At 36.8% G+C, this 25184-nt stretch overlaps 1 protein-coding gene across 6 annotated transcripts in view; it reads right to left on the minus strand.

Moving 5' to 3' along the window:
* Positions 1–672: 672 nt before the first annotated feature.
* LOC135682178 (uncharacterized) overlaps positions 673–25184 on the minus strand; it is a 31849-nt gene continuing 7337 nt past the window's right edge. For 5 of the 6 annotated variants that reach the window (XM_089113427.1, XM_089113426.1, XM_089113428.1 and 2 more), the window contains 20 exons: positions 22374–22613; positions 14483–19816; positions 13673–14062; positions 11560–12291; positions 10396–10435; positions 9659–9720; positions 9069–9158; positions 7185–7275; positions 6987–7055; positions 6703–6767; positions 6467–6573; positions 6088–6160; positions 5411–5451; positions 4951–5043; positions 4604–4675; positions 3899–3985; positions 3525–3628; positions 2862–3125; positions 1922–1956; positions 673–1435 (listed from right to left, as the gene is read on the minus strand). In XM_089113427.1, the coding sequence (XP_088969553.1) occupies positions 1328–1435; positions 1922–1956; positions 2862–3125; positions 3525–3628; positions 3899–3985; positions 4604–4675; positions 4951–5043; positions 5411–5451; positions 6088–6160; positions 6467–6573; positions 6703–6767; positions 6987–7055; positions 7185–7275; positions 9069–9158; positions 9659–9720; positions 10396–10435; positions 11560–12291; positions 13673–14062; positions 14483–19816; positions 22374–22592 (8076 nt within the window). In that variant the 5' untranslated portion in view covers positions 22593–22613 and the 3' untranslated portion in view covers positions 673–1327. The remainder of the gene's footprint in view (positions 1436–1921; positions 1957–2861; positions 3126–3524; positions 3629–3898; positions 3986–4603; positions 4676–4950; positions 5044–5410; positions 5452–6087; positions 6161–6466; positions 6574–6702; positions 6768–6986; positions 7056–7184; positions 7276–9068; positions 9159–9658; positions 9721–10395; positions 10436–11559; positions 12292–13672; positions 14063–14482; positions 19817–22373; positions 22614–25184) is intronic. The other variant, XM_089113425.1, reaches the window with a different exon arrangement.

Below are 25184 nucleotides of genomic sequence, written 5' to 3' on the forward strand. Positions count from 1 at the left end.
AAGCAGGGATAAGAATATATTTGCATGCGATGGCTCATCATCCAGCTTTGGTTGATTTAGCTAGACTCCATTGGTTTATAAATCAAGATCTGTGCGCAGGCGATCGATAGATATAAAAATGGCTTAGGCCATCTGTCAGTCACTATTAGCCTATCAATGGGCATGTGCGCGGAATCGCGTTCACTGAGCTTGAGCCCCTCTAGTATCTGTCGATTGGCTTTAACAAAGAATACAAATGAAATGTTAAGCTTTCCCAACAAACTTTTGCAAAGTGACTTAGTGACTTTTTTAAAATTGAATTCAGACCAAAAATTGCGTCGATTGATATCCAAGAATTCGTTATACGATGCTGATATGGCTAGAGAAAATGTAGGTGGCTCAAGAAAAGGTAGCCCCTAGTTGTTGTAAATAAGCCTCGGTAGTTATATAAATTACCCACATTTCTTTTATAAGAAACAACGTATAAGAAACCTACCCTTGAATGACAAATAAATGCGTATTTATCATCAAGGTCAAGCATCCTTTCCCAAACTGCCCGCCCTCTGTCGCAAAAACGGACAGGCAGCCTTGCCATCTAATTCGAAGATGGATTTCCAAAGCTGATGTTAAATCTCGTCTGTTCATTATCATGTTACTGGATGCATATTTGCAATTCGATTGACAAAAAATTCATCCATCATCAATAATTTATTATCAATATTTACACGCTACAAATTTTGCGAAAGTTAAAGCTTCCACGTGTTTTGAATAGTTTATAAAAGTTCTCATTCAGTCCGCCTTTGTAAGATGAACAAAAAATCGACGTGGCTAAAAGCATTCTCGAAGTGTGCGAATCCTACTAAAATACAATTGCACTAATTTCTTATAAAACTAGAAAAGCATACTATCAGGATAATTTACATTTATGTTGTTAGGTTAACCTATCTAATTCAGTAAAAAAAAACTAGAATACTTCACGTTCTCTCGCAATGCTGAAAACGTTGTTTCAGCAGTTTAAATTCTATTAAACAATGATTTTTGTAACATTTAGCTAAAAACTGGTTGGTGGTTCTTCACAGGCTTAGAAATTTACTTCTTCACTGGCCTTCATACTTTCCGATGCGACGTCTTACGAAAAGGTTAATATTTTAGATGAATTGCCAAATAGGTTTTCGATTCAAACTGTTCTATCTGAAATATCGAGCAAAGAAAAACCTCGCTAATACAACCTAAAACTAAATAATATGCCCTGGTGTGGATTTGAAGCTGAAACACATTGCAATTATCGTCTACATTAAAAATAGGGAAATTTTGTCTTATTTCTGATTGAATACCTCAGTTTGTTTCGTCATAAAGTTGATTCCAAGTAAATTCGTCTTTGGCTCGTCCCTGGTTTGGTTTCCGTAACTATTCTTTTATTTTCGACTAAAGTTTCCAGCCGTCGCAGGAAGTTCATCTAAAGAGAATTTTGTGAAAATCAGATCCAAGTCGATTCTGCATGTAACCGGATCGGGTTTTATGAATGGGCTCTGGTTAATGCAAATAAAGATTACCGAATCTGACAAGATAGGTTGGTACACAATCGGACTAAGGTCTTAAAGGAAATGGTGCTACTGAAAAATTGAGTGAACATGTAAGCAACTGCTGCGATTTTCAAGACAATCTGGAAAAATTTAATAATGATTCTTCTCAGGCTGTTATGCAGACAAGGTGCTTCGAAACTGAAAATTATCGGTTATAGGACTGAGGTTCTGGTTGGCAGTTTTCTTACACTATCCTGCTCAGTTTTCACCTAGCTTGAGGTTACAAACAGATCTGTGCATCAACCATTCCCACCGACCGCCCCCAACCCCAACCCTCCTGGCGTATAAGAAAAACAGCCTACACATGTAACGGACGTATAAGAAAAGCAGAGAGAAATTCAATAGGGAAAATAACTCACTAGACGAACTTGGTCTGTCGATGCCGTAGCTAAACCTAGATCGAAACAATCATTTAAAAGTTAAAAAAGCTTTGAATAAGGTTTTAAAGGGAGTTATTGAAACGAATCAAAGTGAAACAACGAATCTTTCACCTTGCTGACCACCCTGAATAAAGTGCAAATCTGCCTGAGAATGTTTTAAAGGAACGAACAACAAAACATTTAATATAAAACGACTTCATAAAATGCAACCCAAAACATCCCATATTCAAAATCACAGCCTCCAAATAATTACATTTTTTACTATAGCCTACTTTCTAAATAATGATGCTTCGCAAACTTGGTTTATAAAACTCCTTTTCTTTGTGCATAAGTGAAAATTGTTTTCGAGTTCTCGTTTAAACATCTCAATACGATTTCAAGCCATATTTACAAACATCATAGACAATGCATCTTTATTGTAATCCAGCATTGATTTGAACACTTGGTATCATTAAAAAAGGTGTTTGGATATTCCAGGTTCCAAAACAAAATAGTGATGTTTAAGCCATAAAACAATTGTAGGTTTGATACGACCAAGCACTCAGTCCGCTTCCAAACAGGTAGATAATTACCTTAAACTGTTGATTTTAAAAATTTTACCATTTCTGGACCGTCATTAATGGCCCCCAGAATAGCAAGAATGAGTAAACATTTCGAAGCCAGAGAACAAAGAAAGAAAAATTTGAAGGCCCTGACTTCAATATTCAAATGCGAAAAGATTTAAAATTTTACAGATTAAAATAGTGTACTTTTCTTAAATCTTAGGAAGGTAGGGTGCTTTAAAGCGTGAATGGGTTCTATGAAAATGGGGGTCCATTAAATAGTTCTAAGCCCAACAAAACTTTGCTACCACCCCCTCCCCTAACTTGTTTGACCAATTCTTTCACGATATAAACGGTGAAAATTTATTGGTAGTTACCTTCCTCGCGTGGTAAGGCTTCCCTGTAGCCAACGTCGTCTTTACGAATTTTCTTGATTTTAGCACGAAGATTCTCTTGCTGTTGCCATGGGTAGGTGTCTAAAATCGTTTCTAAAGGATCAATCCACTCTTGCTGTCCGAATAACTTTATACCAGTCCTCATTACATGCAAAATGTAAGGTGCTAGCGAATAATTCCACAAATCTACAAACCATTCTTCTATCTCATCTTTTTTGGTTGGACACGAGAAAAACATCGCTGGGCCTAAATGAAATACAAACAAATTCAATTTTTTACAAAATATCGTTTCGGCAATTAAGCCAAAGACTTTTAGCGGCGATTGCCTTCTAGGTATTTAAGTTTATCGTCTTGAACCCACATCAACATATTATAACTGCAGCAAATATTATATTATTATGTCAGACTTTTCAATGTTCAATTCAGTTTCAAAATTCAAAGCTTTCTCAAGGGCAGTGATGCACCCTATGCCAATGTGTAAATTTCAAGTCCGCTGGGCCACTGGGTACATCTCAAAGGACAACGGGTAGTGCAAATGGATAATACATGGAGTACTTTGAACATCTAGTAAGTAGATGAAAAAAATTCTAACACGAGAAATGTCACAAGCAGAAACGAAAAAAGACGTTGATAACGATGCCTTACCGATGGACTTTTCTGGGGAGTGAAATTTTTCGATAACCTGATTCAACTGCTTCCATACAGAAAATATCCATTTTGAAAGTTTAAATAGGTCATCCCAATCTGAGCTAAAATGGAAGGTTGTAACTACATGAAAAGGCAAAATATTTGTATCGTTTTCGCAAGAGGAAATACGTTCTAATAAACGATGAATGATATAACGCAAAATTGTTATCTAAAGCAGAAAATGATAAAAATGGGATTCATGTGAGCGGTTCCTTTAACATTTACAGGTTCACTGCATCTGGTAATAATAGCCAGACCACCGGCCAGGCAAATCGATTTTGCAGGAGACTAGAAATATTTTATTGGATTTAAGATTAAAGTTTGCGACGAACCTTGGATTGTTGTTGAGAAATTTCTTTCGCAAATAGCGGATAAGCAAACCACAGACAGGTTCTTCGTTGTTATTAAAACATATCCATCTGAAATAGGAAAGCAACGAACCATGAGGTATTAAATCAACCCACTGCAAAGCAGCAAAAACCTGGAACAAACTGAGATGGACAACATTTGAAAGGTTTTTGAAGCTGTCTGCAGCAGATGATGACAAAGCCATTTGTGTGTTAAAACTCATTAGGCTTATGAAATGATTGCATCTTTGAAAATTAACCCTTGAACTACTTTGTGGGAGGTATATCTTCCCACAGGCAATATTGGTCCATTTTAAATCAACATTGCGTTGGTCACTCTGGCACCTTTTGGTCCTGTTTGTTTATTTGTTTGCCATTAAAACTTTTATGAATATAACCTAGCTTTGAAAACCTCTTTACAACAAAACCAATCAAAGTTTTGCCCGCAAGATTATAAAAAAGTTTTTGGTGAACAGAGACTGGAAAACGTTATTGCAGCGTTGACATCAAAAAAGCCACTGGCATTTTTTAATCGGTTGTTTCTTACGGAAAAATGAATGGGCGGCTATTTCATTATAAATATTCTCATCATTTTATACCCTTGTACAATAGACCTTGTATTTTCTAATACCCTCTGTCTTATAGACTAATGTGATTTAATCGTCTGAGCTTGATCAAATTTAGAATTACCTCATCGATTCTTGCCACTTGACATCGACGTCTTCAGTATTGGCTTGATCTAATGCAGCGATGACGTAAACACTGGTATAAAACAAAATTTTGTTATTGCATTAGGGACCAGACAAAAAAAGCAACTCAGTGATAAACGAAAGAAGGATGATGGCCTAATCTGTATCTCATACAGATACAAGCCGGATACAAGCAAAAACGTCTTCGCAATTCATTTTTAAACTTAATCGCAGAAGGAGAGAGAGTTGAAAATCATGCTCCTAGAATGAGTCTCCACAAAGAGTTTGGAAAAACAAAGAAACACAGGGCAATGGTTGTCATTGTTAGAAAATAATCGGTAAACGCACTTTTTGTTATCAGATTCCTTGAGAAGAAGCGACAGATTTTCGATGCCTTCTTGAAACTCCGGACTAAATCCATCAATGACCACTATAACTGGCCTGGAAGTAAACAAACCATATTTTAGATGCATAGATCATGAAACAGCGATTAACAAGTAAGCAGCGTTGGAATCGTTCGTGATTTTTAACTAGGTGACTCAAAGTTACACTGAATTACAATAAATAGGAAAAATCACCTTCGATAAAATCTTTCGTAGGAACATCTTAGAACTGTATACAATTCAACAACTCACTTCTAAAGTTGCAATACAGAGTTTCACACTTAATACTATCGTCATAAGTAAATGTTCTCAACGTGGAAAGCCTGCCTGATGATGGCATGACACGTGTGCAGATTTGCCTGTACTGCAACGTGCACTCTTTGACAAACCGGTAAAAAATGATTTTTATCAAATTACAAACTTACAGGGATTCTTCTGCTCTATTGTCAATTAGTTTCTTCAATTCCTAAAAAAATATAACAAAAATCCTTGATTTATTTACAAAACAAAAAAGAGGATTTGCTGACAAATAGCAATATAAATGAACCAATAAAAAATCAAACTACACAGGGAACTGAAAAAATCAAAACCCTTTCGGTGCAATCCTATATTCAAACAAGGCAGTACGGAGCTGTTAAGTTGACATTAAAAATAAAAAAACATGAAAAACGAAAGGTTTCCCTAATCAATCTTTGCACAGCAAATTTCAAAGAATTGTAGGAAAACTTGGAATTGGCTTTCAAAAAAGCAAACATTTAAGTAAACTAAAGCTTTTTCTCTGACACTCTTCAGAGTTTAAAACGTCAGAACATAGATCGAAACTCTGCGCTAGAAAAAATATATAGTGTCAGACGAAAAGCTTTAGTTTACTCAAATGTTTGTTTTTTCAAAGCCATTTTCAAGTTTTGTACCATCAAATATCGTTTGAACCTTGGAATCATAAAACAACACTGTTAAATCACTATATGGTCCAATACTTCTCTAAAATCTAGACCCTAGAAGAAACTTAAATTTAACGCTGAATAACGAAAAAAGTACAATAGCATTTAATATCAGACAACGTTAAAGATGAATAATAAATAAAGAGAAGTGCTCGTTTTACCTTCCATCTTTCAGCGTCAACATTGACAGTATGAATAGGCTCCAAATTGTTGTTATTTTCATTTTTAACGATCCTAAATGAATGTAGACACTGTTTGAAGATTGCTTCATAACATTTAGATAATACTTATAAACACTTTGCCCATACTTCTTTATAATAGGAAGGTAAGTTTAATAACATAGGTCAGAAAGGCTTTGCAATTATCATTGCAATTGAAACTAGCAATTTGATTTAATGATCAGCGCGTATGCAGCAATGAAAACAATAGCAGCAGCAACAACAGCAGCAGCATCAACAGCAGCAACAACAGCAGCAGCAACAACAGCAGCAACAACAACAGCAACAACAATGAGAATAAACAACAATTTGATTTTAATACCTCGATGATATTGTATCTGCAATCATGTGTGCGAGATATGATTTTCCCGTGCCACTCGGTCCGGAAAATACCAGACAACGATGATTCAATGCCAATGACATGTATTTCTATGGAAAGAACCGATTATCTAAATACAGGAAGTGACAAGGTAGCATTAATACAACAATACTAGCAGTGTGACGGAAATCTCTAAATGCAATGTGATAATATATGACCAAGTATGTTAATCTTAATACCTCTAATGTATTCTTTGGTATAAGTGACTGGTATGCCAGCGTTGCAACGTTGCTCAATGCATTACCTTCGAAAAGAAAAAGAGGGTAACAGTAACGACTTGGATGCTGATAAAGAGAAATGTCATACGCAGGTCTCAAGTAAGATAGCCTTCTTTATAAGACTTATTGTTAGCATAAAAGAACCAAGCCCCACTACACGAAGTAAGGAGAAGAGGCAAACCTACACTGAGAATTGGAAAACAAAGCAGAAATGAAGCAAAAAGCTCGAATTTCCGAAGCTTTACCTTTGATTTCCATCCTACGAGTTTTTTGGGTTTCATCAGTGCTGTAACATTTTAGATCCTTCCCTGCTCCTACAAGCAACATAAATCGACTACAACTTTTCATTTTTAAGAACAGTCAAAAGACAATAAGGAGTTTCAACTTTTTTCATTTCAAAATTGGCAGATACGATAAGTTGGAAATTCAAAAATTGAACAAACCTAAGGCGATTTGGTGTCTCCCAATCGTCAGATACTTTATATCAGCACGTGTGATATCTAGGCCGGATTCGTCGATTAGTTTTAAATGTTCCTGAAATAAATCATAAAAAATTTAGCACGCAGAAGAGACTTTTCATAGTCATTCCCGAATTGAATTTAACAAAATAGCCGATGGGCCTAGCTCAAAAAATCATTGTGAAAGCATTATTTCACAAAGCAGATGAGTAATACACTGTGTCAAGCATGGAAGCAAATCCATGGAGAGGGCTTAATGATAATCTAATAGAACCTATAACAAAAGACAGATAATTAAAATAAAAATAGAATATTAGCAGAAATAACAAAAGAAAAAGTATAAGCAGAAAATATGATTGGAAGACGGTGGCTTAATCACAAAAGTACATCTTCTTATCCAGATTTAGTAATAACTTCTCTAAGATTAAACCTCGTCTATCTCAGGATGCATTCGTCTTGTGTCGTTAAAAACATTATTCATAAGTTTGCCATACAAAGAAAACCTCGATGAAAACATTGCCTTTGTACTGAAACCTAACCAAAAATTTGGTCTTACTAGTACGTTTCAAGCATATTTGTATTTTGGTTCAATGTATTCTATTTGGAAAAACCAGTTAGTCATAAGATTCTAACATAATGAATACATTATGTAAAGAAAGCCGGGGATAGTCCTTGAGAAAAAAGGTACTTCTAGGTACTTCTCTATTTGAAGTTTGTAAAACTTTTTCAAGACAAATCGCTAGGGGTTGGTACACATTGCCTCTTTTTTGCTTGTCTGTGTGCTTTGTTGTAAATTTTAGCATTAAACGAAAGCTCGTAGCTCTGTCTTAAAATCACTAAGGCGTTCATATGTGTATTGAAGTAAGAGGCTTAGGCCCACCAATGACAGTTTTTTTCTCAGTTCACATTCCCATCCTTTAATCCCACCCCAATTAATTTTTAGCTTACAATTAAAGAACAGTTACTGTTAATATGTCCACACAATCCCATTACTAAAGGAATGTTCTTTCTAAAAAAAACAACTAACCACACACCACACGGGATTAAGGCAAGACCACGGGATAGATTCCATAACAGTACACACAGGCACAATAACTGACTTTTTATGTGAAACAAAATTAAAAGTAAGATTCATAGAGTAATCCTTTATACTAAATCAGATTAAACATTTTCAGAACAATAAATCTTGAAATGTTTGCTAAGATTAATCTCTTCATTGAAACAAAGAATTAAAAGCGAAAGAGACAGATTGTTCATCAAAAAGTGAGACGCTATGCTCAAACACTTTTAGGCATGATAGCTCATAAGATGTTCGTTTCATCCCAACTATCACGCATTGACTACAAGAAAGAGACAAATAACTGAACTAGCAATAAAATGCATTCATATCAGCCACTTTAGGTTTTAGGAAAAGGTCCATTGCAAACCACGACCCAGTTGCTTAAAAACATCTTTTTCCTCGATACATGCGTTAATTATATGAAGGCACATCTTCTGGAGGAGGCACCAGGAAAAGGCTAAAGCTCAGTTAATAGACTTTGATTGAACGATACTAAATTTTCTTAAGGCTGCAGTTTCTTTTTGCAAACCCCATAATGTGACGTTTTCTAAAGTGCCAACTTTCATTGAAGAGGGTAACATTTGTCCCCTCCTACAGCAAAGAAGGCCAGTTTATTCACAAAAGTGCACTTTCTCCAAATCTTTCAGCTAGGCCTAAAGCAATGCATAAACTGGTCCTACCCACATGCCGGTGCGAGTCAATTATCTATATTCAATTGTTTGCCCTCGCAATAAGATCGAAAATTGACCTAAAACCCTGTCTTCTTAACAATCAATGTACTGAAGTTGATTCTTCGATAAAGACTTTACCAAAAACGTATTGACTGCCTCCTCTTCTACTTCCGTCCATGTTTTCATACCGTCAATAGAAACAACACCGATATCAATACCACCTAGTTTCTAAAAAGAAAAAATATTTGATAACAGTAAAGATATGACACATGAAAATGATTGTTGACCAGTCTGTCATAAAGTGATCTATGCCGTTTAGGCAGGGCTGGACATGCAGCAGTTGCCTGATGATCGCATTAATCGTTGATCGCATTTAAAAGCTTCTGAGTAACAATATAGAAGTAGAGCCGTCCCGTTTCATTTACTAAAAGCAAGCAACATATTACACATATACACAAAGAGAGCCTATTGAGTATCACACAGATCAAATTAAAGGAACCTTTTTAGCCAACAAACCACTGACATGACAGAAAAAACGTTTAATTAATTTTTTCAAGCAAGAACGGTAGTTGCTGCATGTAAATGGACAATGTTGATGATTATGTCAAGCCCTTCAGAACAATATTTAGTTATAAGCATTTTTCTCTTCATAAGATTGGATTGAAAGTAAGGAACAATTACGTCGACTGATGACGAAAAAAGACAAAGTTAAGAATGAAATGTTTCACCTGTTTGCTACTTGAAATATCAAATCCGATGATCAGCTTCTGGACTTCTTCAAGGGAATGTCCTAAAGAGAAAATAAATGACAAGATTTGAAAGATATGTTTTTTTCAATTCTCACAATAATAGTTTTATCTAAAGGGGCATTTCCTTCTTTGACACTAAATATTCCCGAGTAAAAAATACGAATACTAACAAAAAAGGCTGGCCATTAAACTTCATGTTCCTAGAAATAGTGCTATTAACGATACCGAATGAATGGTTGCATATTTGATCACGTGATCTGAATGGTGTTGAATGAAAGAAAATTAGTGCTGTAAGAAGACTGTTAAAAGGAAACCGCGGGTAACAAATTTATAAACAAAATATATTCTTTCAGGCGATATTGTTTGCTTGGGTGATTGGCAGTTAAAAATGGGCTGCATTGCCTATGAGCTGTAGTGAGTTGAGAAAGGTTCCGCATTTCCACAAAGAACCATAAGAAATAATCAAACTGCATAAATATTTTGATATTCTAAGAATGCTAGAATAAATTAAACAAAATAGCCTATCTTATGATTCTAGGCTCCAGATTACTCAAGAATCTTTACAAAAGAAGTACTCGACGTTACCTTGCATGTTTGGAGCATCCTTTCTCTATTGACGTAACGCTATATTTGGTTTAGATTGCGATTCAGTCGAATCTTAATGTTTGATTAAGGATCCAAAGCCCTCTGAAAAGACATGGAAAGATCAAACTTACCTTTTGATTCGGGGTTTCGCTTGAGAGAATGTCCGATCTGCTATGTAAAAGAAAATAGGATTATGAATAAGACAGTCTTCGTTATAAACTTGATCGACATATTTTGCGTTGCTTTGTTTTAAATGCCCTGTGGTATGCTAAGCGGCCCGCTTTTGAAAACAAAATCAGGTTTCCTAACAGTTTGCAACACAATATGAGTTTGCAGTTACTGCTTGTTTCTCATGGTTCTTTTTAGCTCCAAATTCCTCTTTTAAATAAATAAATAAATTCATATGATTACAGCAAAAATCACAATTGGAAACATTTTTTCTAAAAAATTGAGCCACGTGGAATGAGAAACTGATTTGCAAAACACAGTATATGGCTTATAAGCAGTGATGTTAGCCTTTAGAAAGAGAGCATGGCAGAAAACTTTCAGACAACGTCACTGGAAATAGGTACCTCCGTAGGAGTTAACTTATGTATTTGAGACTATATGTTATGGGACAGGAGACCTGGATTGTTTTAAACAGAGACTAGCGTCATCGAAGAAGTCTATAAAAAGAAATAAACACCATGATTTATTGTGAAAAATGGATAAACTTCTGAAAGACAGCTAAATTGTTCTAAAACGCCTAGTGAAGGGGGAAATTACTTCCCATTTGCCCTACCCATAGGTACTTCCCTAGTAACACATTTATGATTTTCTACAAAGTACGTCTTGTATTGCAGGCCCCATAGAAGAGTCCTAGGACATTTGAGCTTAAGTACAAAATCTCAGCAGACACTTTTAAGCCAAGATGATCCCTTTGGCTCTGCTCGTATTCGCAAGACACTATCAATGAAGCCATATCAAGAAGACCTTTAGGCTATCTTTCTACAATTAATATTTCTGGAGCAGTTATGGCAAATGTACAACAGCACAACAACAGTTAATATGTACCTAAATAATTAGTAATTCACCAATGACAATCTTCCAACTTTTCCAATAAGCAATTAAATTTTGCTGTCCTAATAAGATTATCAATATATACTTCAAATATGCAGGATGTATTTGTTTACGTATTACAATGCATTAGGACAATGATTACGTCACTGAAACGCTTCTTTGCCAATGCTACTACGTCAATTGTCCCCAATCCACTCTAGGCAACAAAAGGATCAGAAAATTCAGAATTAACTTACTTCGTCAGTTTTAAGAGGATCCTCCCCCGCCATTCCATCTAGCTCATCCTCCTGCAGTAAGTCACCAAAAATATTGGCACCAAATCTCTGCAATGGCTCAATGAATTTTCTACTTTTGCTGTCATGAAAGTAAGGAGAGACCTTTGCAACATTGGGTAACCCACTTCTATCTGACATGCTTGGTGTTGACTGGATTATGATTGGCGCTGGTGATTTTCTTTTTGTCGTGTCTTTTGTTTGAGTTATGTTTTCTGATACTGGTTTAATTCCAAGTTTTGAAGCCTCCTCTTTAATTATTACAAGCCTGGAATCAAGCTTTTTCAGGGCCTCCTTTGCACTTTTAGCCTCGACCTCAGATCTTTGCTCAATTGACGTCATACTTGCATCTGTTTTGCAATTAGGTGTTTTATCCTTGGCCATGCTACAAGCTGCCTTCGTGTAAATCCCTAATTCTGCAGCTTGACACTTTATGTCCGATGCTTTCTGTGAATAACTTACATAATGGTCATGAAATGTTTCTTGTTCTCCTTGTTTTCCCATCAAATCCTCAGTTTTGTTTTCCAGCGAACCAGACACCTCTCCCGATATTACAGCCTCTTTGAGCAACTTAGGAAGGCCTAATTTTGGCAAATTATCATAGTTAAAGGCCTGTTGTGTAATTGGCCAACTCTCTTCAAATGATGAATCACTACTTTCGCTATAGCTCCTGCACTGCAGCAATTTCTTTCTTGTCTGTTAAGTCAAATTTTTAATAGTTAATACGAATATACAACAGACGAAACTAATTTCTTCGTTTGCATAAATTTCACTTTCTGAAAGCTATTCCAGATTTTCGAAGCAAGAATTTGAGCATAGAGGTCAGAACCTGGGAGAAGCGGGTCCACCAAGGCAACATGCTTTCAAAATTTGAAAGAATGCACCTTTTATTTGAAATGCTCTCTTTAGTAAATTTTTTCAAAAGTGTTCCTTTTTTAACAATATAGTGCCCCTTTTCTTACATGTGCCCCTCCAATATTTAAAAGCTTCCGACGTCCTTTGATTTGAATCCTCTCATCACAATGCAAATTATCTTAATCATTATTCTTGTTATAGATCTCTTCTAAATGACGTGGTGACATAACATGAATAAAAACAACGTGCAACCGTGTTTTCAAATTAACAAACATGGGATGTACAAAATGAACACAATTTATCAAATTGGAAGAGATGCTAATAAAAAATCAGTCATAAGATCTTGAGTACTTGTGATTCTAATGGCTAGGCAATGGTCACTAAACGGCGTCAGAATTCCATTGCGCATTCACCTCTTATCGTCAGAAGTCGCGACACGCAAAGGCATGGCACTAGAGTAATTGCAGATTTGCATAGGACACGACATTTTTGAAAATTGATGGTTAACGAAAAAACCTAACTTTCCTCCTTATTCTTTAAAAGAAACTCATCAAGCCAAGACTGAATCAACGTTTCTCTAGCTAGATTGCGAACAGGATCAGTCGAGATTGTCTCATTAGCTGGCCTTTTAATCTTCTTGAAAAAAATAATGCTCGGTTCAAATATCGATTCCGGTGACCTGGCTCAAAATGAATGATTTCTCGTTTTCAATATAATCATTATCATTAAATATTGCCGAGTTTTTTGCAGTTACGTAATTCATAGTCCAATCAACAAATAAACCAATTAGGACAAACTTTAAACCTTCCTTCACAGCGCCAGCATATTCCTAGTTTTTAAGAAGCATTTCTCAAAAACACATAAATTTGAACTTCAATTAGAATTTATTCTGAACGTAAGCCTATACCTTGCATCAAAATTTATTCTTTGTAAAATTTTCATTTAAATTATTAGAAAAATTATCTATGGGTTTTGGGCTACTATTAAACGGAAAATTAAAACTTCTTAATGTCATAAAACTTCATACAAAAAGTTAATAATTCTATAAAAGCACTGATATTAAGAAATATTTGCAAAGAAAAAGACCCTTCACTTTATAAATTTATCAAAGAACAACTAGCTTCGCTGCCTGTGCGGCTTTTTCTAACAACACCATGCTTTTAATCTGAACAAATTCTATGTAGAAAGGTTGTCAAATTCAATAAGAAAAATTCATGCTTACGTTTGGTTTGGTTGTTCCGTTAGACAGCTCTCTGTTATTGTACTCTTGAGTGATTGGTTCATTAATCGCTTCACCACAAAGGGTCTCACTTTCCTTTTCGCTGCTTTCCAATGACTTTTCCAGATCTCCTTCATGTGATTGTTTTTCTTCATTTGTAAACGGATTTGTAGGACTCAAAGGCTCAGAAATCGGATCGTATTTAATCCCCCTCTTCACATTCTTGGGTTGCTGATCAAATGAGCATGATTCATTGGAAATAAGTCCGTTCTCTGAGCAGTTATTTTTCAGACATGGCTGACAAACTCTTGCGTCTTCAGTTTTGAAAGAATTCACTTCTTTTGTCTCGATTTTGGACGATTCAACGTCATTATGCTGTAATAAATGCTGCTCCTATGGATTAACCAGAGTACAAAATGAGGGCAAAACTCCAGAAATTTCAAAACAAATTTTTGCTTCAATCCACATTCACATCTTACATAGAATTAGACCTTCATTGAATGAGACTGTCTTTGTCAATTGCCAGGGCAGTTAAACAACCATACCTCTCTCTAAATATCAGCAACAAGTAAAAATAGTACTAAAAGTGGCACAATTTTCACGAAAAAGCGGGTCAGTAAGCGTTAAAATCGGTTAAAATTGTAAGGTTTTCCCCTTTCTCTACAAACTCTAACCAAACAGTGAAAGTTAAGAAGTTTTCTGAAAAGTAAGTTTGTCCTTAAAAGGGTTTAGTTCCTGGTCAGTTCTCAAAATCATTTATTACATCGATACACTACAACATATGGGAAATGAAAGGCTACGGAGAAAAGGTACCTTTTTTGATTTCAAGAGAAGCATTTTCTTTACCAATTCCTGCTCTTTGTCGGCATCAGTTCCAGAATCTTTCTTCTCAAAAGCTTCATTTCCCTCTACCCCTTCTGGCAAAGTCAATTTTCCATCATCGAGACACTGCCCTTCTGGATTCGGCCTAGCTTCCGTGTTTTGATTTTCCTCTTGTCCAATATTTTCATCTTTTCTGTCCTTGAAATTGTCAGTAGCAGCCTGCAAGGTGTCATCATATTGCCCTCCATTTTCAATTCTCTCCTTCGCAGTCGTCTTTTCGACTACAATGCTTTGATCCTTCACAGCACCAGCTTTTTGTATGTCAGCATGCGTCAAATTATCCTTACTTATTTCTTTATTTTTTGCAGAATTGTCAGTTTTCTTTAAACTCGGTTTCCGCTTAATTGGTGGTGGAACTTTTAAAGGCTTTGTCGGACTTTCATGGAAAGTTGGCTTGTCTTTAGCGTCTGAGATCATTTCGCTTCTGAAATCAAATCCGCCATCATTAATGCCTAGACCTTCTTGAGCTAATCTTGTCTCTGAAGCACCTTCATCAAGGCATTTTCTTTCCATTGTTTTAATATCCCCTTCGTCCTGGGGCTGTCTTTGCAAGTAAGTTTCTGCTCCAACAACGGTTGAGCCATTGTTTTTAACTTTTGACTTACTTTCACGCATCACCTGTTCACTCCTTCCAAGATTAGGACTTCCAATTCTTTGTGAGCCATCTTGGGATACTGGCGATGCGTTCATTTTCGTTTCATTAGGACTTTCAAACATAGATTTCAAGGCCCCAATGCATCGTTTCTTAGGAAAACTTGAAGCACCCTCTTTGGTTTTGGGTGCATTTGGGCTAACTGGCTTCTCATTGCTGATACAACTGCTCGTCGGCTGGTATTTCTCGAAGTGTTTTTTTAAGTCCGAAACACCTTTTCCATGAGCCATATCAATGCTACAACTTTCTTCCCAGACACAATCAGACTTTCCTAAATAGCTGTTTTGCGTAAATATGTCTTCTACTGAAGTTATCATATACCGCTTATCATCGACCAATTGCCCTAAATACACCTGGGGTTGCTCAAAATTCTCACTTTCCTCTCCAGCTAACGGTTTTTCTCTCTCCAAATCCACGAATTCCTCGATTTTACTAGTCTCACCAGTAGAGACTAGCTCTTCATTGAATTTTTCTACAGATTTAATTAGGCCTTCGTTTTTCAAAAATTGCTCGTTTTGCTCAGCTTCCAAGAAATGTGATCTCCCATCCTTAGCTAATGGTGAACAGCTAACAAATTCTCCAGCAATGTCATTTTTTGTTTTCTCCAAAATCGAATTATCTCGCGACTCCCCTCTGTTTATGAAATCATTGCTTTCAAAATTGCCATTTTCTCCAATTATACTGCTGATCCCTGCCGCTTTGTCTGCGCAAATCTCCTTGTAATTATCAAAAACAGAATAAAACTCCGCACGAATGTTTTCTTCTACAGCACATGAAATATTCTTTTGTCCATAACGTACTCCGTTTTGCTGTTCAAGGCTATTTTGCTCCGATAGCTCCACGTCTGTCATCAAAGACTCACCCTTGTCTGAGACGCTCGTTTTCAAACACGTTGTTTCATTAAATAGCTTGGTTTCGCTTACAGATTGGCATTTTCTTTCAAATTCTAATTCTTGGTTTCCACCAAGGCTAAACCCAAATGATCCTTGTTCAACTCTTCCGTTGCTATGAATTTTTTTATCTCCATGACCTATGATTCGAGGGCTCGAAATTCCATTTAAATTAATTTCGCATGCATTGCTTTTTTCGCAACTTAAGGCTTTTCCATTCAGATCATTCTCTTCATTCGGCCCCTGGGAAATTTTAAGTTGTTTACCATTTTCTGGACCAACTTCGTAATGTTTAGCCCTCTTTTCCGGGTCAACGACGTCATCTAATTCTTTCAAAAGTCTGCTTATCTCGTACGAATTCATGCTGCTATTTGCATCCCTCTGCCGAAAACTTCGAAGATCTTCTTCTGAGCTGAAACAAGGGCTTCTTACTTTGCTCAACCCGAACCCTGAACCAAGATCCTCCAATGAGCAACTTGACCTTTTATCAAGTTGTACTGTGAATTTTCTGTTCGCCGTCTTCTCCAACAAATCCCCAGGTACATTATGGAGGTGCTCAGAATTACAGCTCAGTCTTGTAATATTACTGACATCATTTGATATCTTAGATTCAAAACCATTTGCTATGTCCCTGTCATACCCCTTTTTAATTAGAGTGTGGTCTCCCTTCCCTCGGCTAATATCTAAATCACCAGTGGCAACAGAATCAGAGACGGAAAACCCTTTAGGGTCTTGCTTTTCATCAAAACATGATGTGGTTGTTTTGTGATTATACTTCAATTGGAGCCTTTTCACTCGCTCAAGGATGGCACTGGCCGAGCCAACGAAAACGTCCAGCGAATCCGGCTGTTTATGCATGGATTCCTTGGATTTTGAATCCTGGATTTGGTCACCCACGTGGCTCGAATTCTCGTCCGGCAAAACATTAGCTCTTAAAGGTGAACAAGATAGAAGTTCAGGTTCCACAAACACTTCTTCAAAGCTATCCTCTGAGGCCAAAGACTTTGCATCGTGGTAAATATCCTGATTTATTTCTTCAAAGTTTCCATTGACGTCAACATCATATAGAGGAATTCTTTCTGCAGGAAAATCGCCAACCCTTCCATTTTTCACCTTGTCCAGCGAACTATTTGAACACGAACTTTCTATATCTGATTTTATTCTAACAGTTTTCGTGCGACTGCACGGGCTTGGTGCATTAGACATGTAAGAGCTTTCCTTGTTTTCTGAATAAACGTTGCCACCATCTGTGTTTATAATCTCAGCATTTTGCAATGAATCACTGCAGTCAAGGCTAGAGCCCCCTGACTCTCCATCTGATGAAACCTCCTTCACGCCAGCAACACGAAAACGTTCCGTATCCTCACACGCCTCCGTTGTTTTTATAGATAAAAGTTCTGAAGCGGAGGGTCGAGAATTTTTGTGGGGTCTTTCGTGTCTCGATTTCCAGGCCTTCAAGCGTTTAGCTCGTGACGATGCAGATGAAAACTTTGCTCCATCTTTCATTAAGCCGCTCACAGGAGTCAAATTGAATTTATTTGCTTTTTGGATCATCAAAACTGAATCAGAATTGGTGGAAAATTCCGATGTATCAGAGGCATTGTCCTGCAAAATATGTTCCTCAATCTTTCCGAAAAACTGGTCAAGAGTTGGTCGCCTTCGTATATTCGGTGAGTTCGCTTTCAATGCCATCGTGTGAGCTTTTAATGCTTTCTCGGTCAGTTTTAAGCTTGTTGGATCCTCCTTTTCCGTTAACTTACTCAATGAATCCTTTTCACTGTTAGAACTTCCACAAGACGAGTTACTACTGCTCATACTCGATTTAGTTGAATTACAAAATTTCCCAGGTTCTGACAAGTAACGCAGTCGCCTATCGCGTCTCCTCAGTCGCATGTACTCATTACGCTTGCGATCGAAATTGCATCTCGCAACTGCTGTTATGATTGTATCGCTAAAGGGAGAGACTGGCCTTCCAGATGTGCAACTGTTTGCGTCCTCACCTGAAACCGAACGTTGCCCGCAATCTTGATATACAGTTCGTATAAAGGGCGATTTATTGTCTCTTTTCAATCGCTGTTGACTTTTCGGTGTTTTCAAAACAGCATCTTCTTCTGGGCACTTATCAGTGTTGCAGACTACCTGACCAAACGATTTATTGACGATAAATATAGCGTCGCCATATTGCGTTTCACAATGTGCGTCTTTACCTTGATATACTCCACGCTCCGGGAAGATGGTCCTTGTTAAAGACAGACTTTGCAGATCCAACTTAGTTTTGCTATCAATAGTGGTTTCATCCTTGATTCGTGCCTCAAAAAAGAGTTGTTTTTTAATCTGCTCGAACGAGTGACCACCTCCACTAGCCTGTGGACTGTTTGAGTTAGCATTGATTCCAGGAGACAATGACTTTTGTATATAACTGCTGCTCGAATCTTCGTGATGAGAAACACCGGCCTTTCCCTTCAAGGAGCCTACGAATTCTTGTTTGTTTTCACTCTCTGCCTCAGCACTGGTCAGTGGAGTTGCCCCTGTTACTTCACCTTTGTCTTCTATTGATAAGAGCCTCGATTGTTTCTCTATCTCATCACCGACGCAACGATTAACACTCTTAATCGCCCCTTCATCCTGAAACCCCTTTCTCATAAACTTATTATTCCCTCCTTTATCTGCGTAATAATCTGTAAAGCTCTCGTCGATTAATGTTATAATATTGTCGGCCTCCTTATCTTTATTTGGCCCACTGCCTGTCAGTACAAACTGAACAACAGAACGTTTATTATCTCCTCTTTGTGTGTGATTTCTTTTAATTTGATCTGAATCTAACTCTCGTACAATGCACTGCCTAATAGGTGTATTGTTTCTCCTATAGTGACCCTCTAGGTTGCCCGTGCTGGAATTTTCATTATTCACCTGACTGTTATCATCCGAAAAAACCTTTGATGGCGATGCATATATTTTTCCAGCTTCTATGATTCCCTGCATATTCGGCGATTCCCTCAAAACATTCCTAAAATTCTGATTTTCTGAACCGATTCTTTCATAACAATGATGCTTTTCATCTTTTGAGAAGTTGCCATGGTAATGACCTTGCTCCCGTGTTGTCTCTGTTCCATGACTGTATTCTTTTCTTTGCATGTCCATTTTTTCATCTATCTCAAACATGGAAAGCCCATTGTTAAGTGTATCGTCAGTTTGCTGTGTGTTGAAAAAGCTTCTCGAATTGCTTTGCCATTTTGCAGGGGTAATATCCACCTCTCTGAAACTCCTTGTCTGTGTTCCATGAGTCTGCCAAACACCGTGTTTCAGGTCTGTAATTTCGTTGTAAAAATGATCCCCATTTCTCACTGGTGTCCGTGAGCATGAATGTTTGGATTTCAATAGATTTAGAAAATCTGAATCTAGATTAGGAGCTTGGTTCACTCTTCGTTGATTGTAGATATGATTACATGGTTGGACTTGATCCCAATTGTAATCCGTGCTGCACTTGTCCCTGCCTTCGGCGTTTTCGAAAGACACAGAACACTGACTATGTTGGTCATGATACCGACTGAGTCCATCATGAACGGGCTGTTTGTATTTGTATGAGAAACCAGCTTCGCGATCATCTTTTTTTGGTATTTCGTAGGCCAACGGATGCTGGTACTTCAAGGGTCGTGGATCCTCTCGCTGGTAACCAAGCAACCGAGATTGCTTTGGTGATCTAGTAACTTCCAACGTCCTTGGCTAAATGGCGAAAAAACTTAGAAAATTATTGAAAATAACAATATCACACATAGTCTAATATCACACATAGTCTAATTCAAAGGTTTTAAAACTGAAAATAATCTCAGTCCATTTCATGATCGTAATCTTACAAGAAAAGACCGTAACATATTACTTTGGGAACCAAGGCACTCTGTAATAACCTAGAAGAAAAACAACTGTATATGGAACCGACACCATCAGATTTATGATGCGGACTTTATTCTATTCTAAATCCCTTAAACGCAAAATCCCTTTAGCTTGCAATTTCATATATAACATATAGTAAATACCAAAACTAAATGCATAAAAATAAACAGTACATTCTCCTTTTTTTATTTCTACCATTAAATTGAAGTTCAGGTTGTTCTTAAGTTTTCAAAAATTGAGGCTTGACTGTTCTTAATTTGTTTGTGAATAATTAGGGTTCATGCAATGCGATTGCTGGCTAGTGTGCTCTAGAGGGTTTTTCAGGCCTCATTTGCCAATAATGTGAGTGAGACATCCTGTATTTGCTGACAAAGCACAGTGGTGGCAAAAAACTTTCCCTTTTCGAGGTGAAATTTCTTAACGGAGTTCCACAGCATTGTTCAAAACTACATTTACAGTAGTTCAGCCTCAACTTGTTCTTAATTTGCTCTTAACCTCATAGGCGTAGACTTGCATTTTTTTCAGGGGGGGGGGGGGGGGGAGGCTCAAAAAAATTAATGACAATTCCTAATGGCAGCTGCTGATGTCACAGGATAGAAAGTGGATTAGCTAAGGGCTTAAAGGTGATTTTTCCGTGCATTTTTAATTATCGAGGAAGAAGAAACACACAAACAAAATGATTGAAAGTTTATTTTTAAATCATAATAAGTTTCTTTAGGTTGGGATCACCAGTTCTATTTAGGCACCCAAAATGTACTCTTTCTCACGCTATTATCACGTCAGTAAAGATCGAACGTTGCTTTCCTCTGATGCTTCCAGCCTCTCTGAAGGATTGGCCTCGAGTTGGATCTGATCTTATGTTCACAATAATTTGATACTTTTTTTGCTGTAAACACAATCTAATGCAACAAATCTTATGCGTGAAACCAATAATTTAACAAACTAATCTAAAAATTGGTAAAGCACTTACTTATTTTCCAGGGGGGGGGGCTCAGCCCCCCTCGGTTTTCGTCTGGAGGGGCTGAAGCCCCAGAGCCCCCCTAAGTTTACGCCTATGCTTAACCTTGTCTTAATTTGCTCTTAACCGTGTTCTTATATAAAATTGGTCTTATATCAAAGAGTACATGGGCATGTTATAGCTTACAAATTCCTATGTTAACAGGGATAGATTTTAAGCATTTTCGATTTTCCAGAAACTAAAATCACTTGGAAAATAAGTGAAAAACAGCTTTAGAAAAAGGTTAAAAGTTGAAAGAATACAATGTCACGACTAGCAGAAAAATAACATGTCACGGAAAGAAAAGACGCGACAGTCGTGAGATTTCGCTCGCAAAAAATGAATTCCAGGGCCATTTTCTCCTACGTAACATAGGAAAGTTTCATTGAAACAAGATCGTAACGAATACAACCCCACGCATTATCTAAACAATTACTAAAGATATATGTAACTTTGTCATCTTTGTTTTATCCCACTTTTGGTACAACTATGTAATTACGGGTCACGTAGTCGATGGGACTATTTTTTGAAAACAAAAACCACAAAACGTATAACAACAAGTAGGCTACAACACCAATAGACTTTAGGTTGGAAATTGAGCAGTTGCAATATATATAGAGCTAAATTGAACTTCTTACTTGAATGAACGCAAGAATAAGGGCAGTATTACGTATAACCTGTCTTGCAATAAGAGTTCAAAGGGCTCTTGAATAACAGTTTTAAATTCGAATTTATTTAGATTAAAAGGCTTATAATTATCTTGAACAAAGAGATAACTGGAGCATTTACGTAATGCAAAAGTTTGAAGCTTGTTAAAATTTTTCTGATCCTATCCTAGCTCCAACTTCTTTGTATATCTACTTTTAAAGGTGTATTTACAATTAGCAAAAGAACCATTCATTAACAGCTTGGTTTGCTTGACTGAAAAAAGACCATTATCAATCAACTGGTTTAGAACATTATCAAGAAAACCAGAACTTTTGTTCTCAAGCTTCTCTTTGTAGTGAGCCATGCGCCAGCGTCCTGAATCGAAGCACTGTTTTCAGGTGCAAGCAAGCAAAGAAAATGTAGCTGCACAGTCCTGGTTCCAGATATTCCAAGCAAAGTGCAAATGGGTGGGTCGTACACAGTCTGCAAAATGTCAATCAAAGACATGACGAAAACCTCTCTTTTGCCTCGCCCATTAGACGAAAGAAGCTTAAGATGATTCTTAAACATCAATATGTTCTTTCAACAACTGCTCTTCTATTACCTAGCGGAAAGTTTTAATTTGAATAGAAGCTGATGCACCGGACTTCTATTGAATATTCTACGTAAATTTAGCAATTCTGTTTTAGAAAGAGCAATGGCAATAATATGAAATTGAACAAAATATCAAATTGAAAGACTCACGTAAACATGTTCCGTGGTTTCTAACGCCATTATTCCATTTCCAGTACGTTGCCTCCTAGCTTCATTCATTCGATTAATTTCTTCCTGTTTTTGGGGGCTGTTTTCCTGGAACGTGAGCTTTCTTCTTGGAACACTGCATTGCCGCTGTTGAGAAAGGTCAAATTGCCTGATCCTTACGCATTCTACCCCTAAAGGTGACGTAGGTTTCCTTTCATCCATATTGATTCTTTCGTGTCTGGTCTAAAACAGATATTAGTAATTTCAGATGCATGGTAAAAAAATGACCCGAGGATCGTAACAGCAGCATGTTTCTAAAAGCAGCTTGGTGTTTTGAAGTTGAGGTTCGTCATACATCTTAAATCTTAAAGCCTAGAATATACCACATTTGGAACACATGGTAACGTGCAGATTAAGATTCATACGCTGGCGTTGCACAGAGCCTCTTGTGTTGCTTGTAGCGGACTCTTGTATACCCAACAAAGGATTTTCATAAATGGCACAAAATGGTATACAGATTAATCTCTCGTTAAGAAGGAAACCACGATCCAAATAAAAACTTTCAGACTGTTAGATTTGAAACAATGTAAATGTAACCAATTCTAATATTTCCTCATTTGCAGATAAGTCCATTAATTCATAAGTCATGAATATTCATTGGCAACCGTGAATTGTTTGAGTTGTGAGCCAGCTTGGACCCGCTGTTTTTGTCTTTGAGCTGAACCTTTCAGCATGATTGAGTAACATAAATAAGGAACAAATACTCTAGATAAATAAAGATTTCATCGTACTCAATTCATAATGATTTCGAGGTTAAACTAACATAAAAAATACATAAACGAGGCGATAATAAGGAGTTTCATAAAGAAACAAAATGGTGGTTCTAGTTTGCCCGACAGCTTTTTAAAGATTAATGCATTGAAACCTGTAGCATTCAAATAAAAGATATCTGAAATTTGTTCGCATAGTTTTGATTCTTTGGAGCTACAAAACAAATACTTGGAAGCATATTTTAAAGAACACATCGTAATTCGATAAACAGTTCACAGCCAACAACTAATACTGTTAACATACAAGCATATACTTCCATCCTCATTGTGGGTGTGGCCTTGACGAGCAGAACATGGTTATTGCTTTTCATTCTTGGCTGAATTATACTAAATAACCTGTGATTATGTTGCTGCATGTTTTTATGACAAATAAAAACGCTGTACTGGTGGGTTTTTTGCTCAAAATCAAAAACAACAGTGCAGAACAGATTGTCCTAAAGGGATATCCTTTAGTCGAGTTATACAATTAGTCGAGTTGCTTACATTGCATAATATTTCAGAACCCTACCCTTTTTATTCCAGAGGCTACCCATTTTATTTTGGTAACACAGTAGCAATGTACGACGGAGAGGTTATATGAAATGGGACCTCAGCAAATATTTTAGCCTAGGGCCCCTCAAAGCGGTATATCGTCCGTGAGGGGAACCAACAATTTCTGAAGCGTTTTGCAACAAGCAGGTTGATATTGTATCAATTAAGCTCTTATTTCTTTGAGAGACCTGTCGGCTATCTAGTCCTTCTAATTAATTCATGCTACACACGAATATTTTAATTTCGATGCTATTATTTCATTAAATGTTGGAAATTCAAATTTTTGTGAAATCCTGTGTTTAAATTAACACAACTTATCAGATTCCTTGAATTTTTATACTAGCTAATTTCCCTCAAACCACAATGGCAAATTTATTTCAATAAACATTACTTACGTAGATTGCAATGCGCAAAGAATATCGGATCTTTCAAACATTTCAAATTTCAATTAAAACCAAACATTCTCAAGTAATTATTAATTTATTGAATCTGTGTCTGCAGCTGAAAAACATAGAAGATATTTGATGAAAACCCCGATAAACGATTTAAATAACTGATTATCTTATACATGTATTAAAACGTAGGAAAAAACGAATTTACCGTTTAAAATTCAACTGCTTTTGCAATTAAATTTCTTCGTTGAATGGATGTCGTTGAATGGATGGTTTAGAGGTCTTTGTTGTAAATGTGTTTAAGATTGTGACGTGGTTCTCGGTAAGATGCCAAAAACTTAATTTAATTGAATCTGGTTTCCTCGGGGTCACGGGCCTAGTCATTTTTTGAGTTTAGTCAATTGCTTGTAATAGTTCGCTAGCAGTATACCGAGATCTAACTAAACAACCAAGGAAGTCTAACAATCCGCAAATTTTAATGGCCATGAAGCTATTCTGACACCTAAGTTCTGATTGAGGCAAACTTTCATGATTGAACCCTTTCAAAATACTCTAGACTTAAAAACCTAATTCTTGATTACCTAATTCCTAATACGTGACTTGTTTTTCGCACCTAGCCTTTGTTCATTGGGAAGCATCACACTTTTGGCAATGGATTCTGCGGCTAAACTCGCTATCATTCAGATGTTCAGATTATACTAAACTCGCCATTGACGTGAAAACTTCTCATCAAATGGCACGAATGCACGAATTTTTCTATCAATTTGCTAGAAGATAATTTCCTGAAGGATTCATGCATATAGTTGAAGCATGAACGCTTACTGTAGTTTGCTTGCAAACAGCTCTGGAATAGGCTCTCTAGCCTTTGAATTCATGTTGAAGTTTAGCAACGGTTTAAAAGGCTGCCAATAAAGTGCATGAAACGTAAAATATGAAAAATGCAGACCTTACTATTATACCTGGTATGCTCCAGAAAAGCGAAACGACAGCGTAATTCGGTAAATTTTGGCAATTGCATTAAAGTTTGTAGGAATACGGGGCAAAGTGCGAAAATTCTCACT

The sequence above is a fragment of the Rhopilema esculentum genome, chromosome 17, assembly GCF_057945365.1.
Source record: "Rhopilema esculentum isolate cy_ngs chromosome 17, ASM5794536v1, whole genome shotgun sequence".
Taxonomy (NCBI): Eukaryota; Metazoa; Cnidaria; class Scyphozoa; order Rhizostomeae; family Rhizostomatidae; genus Rhopilema; species Rhopilema esculentum.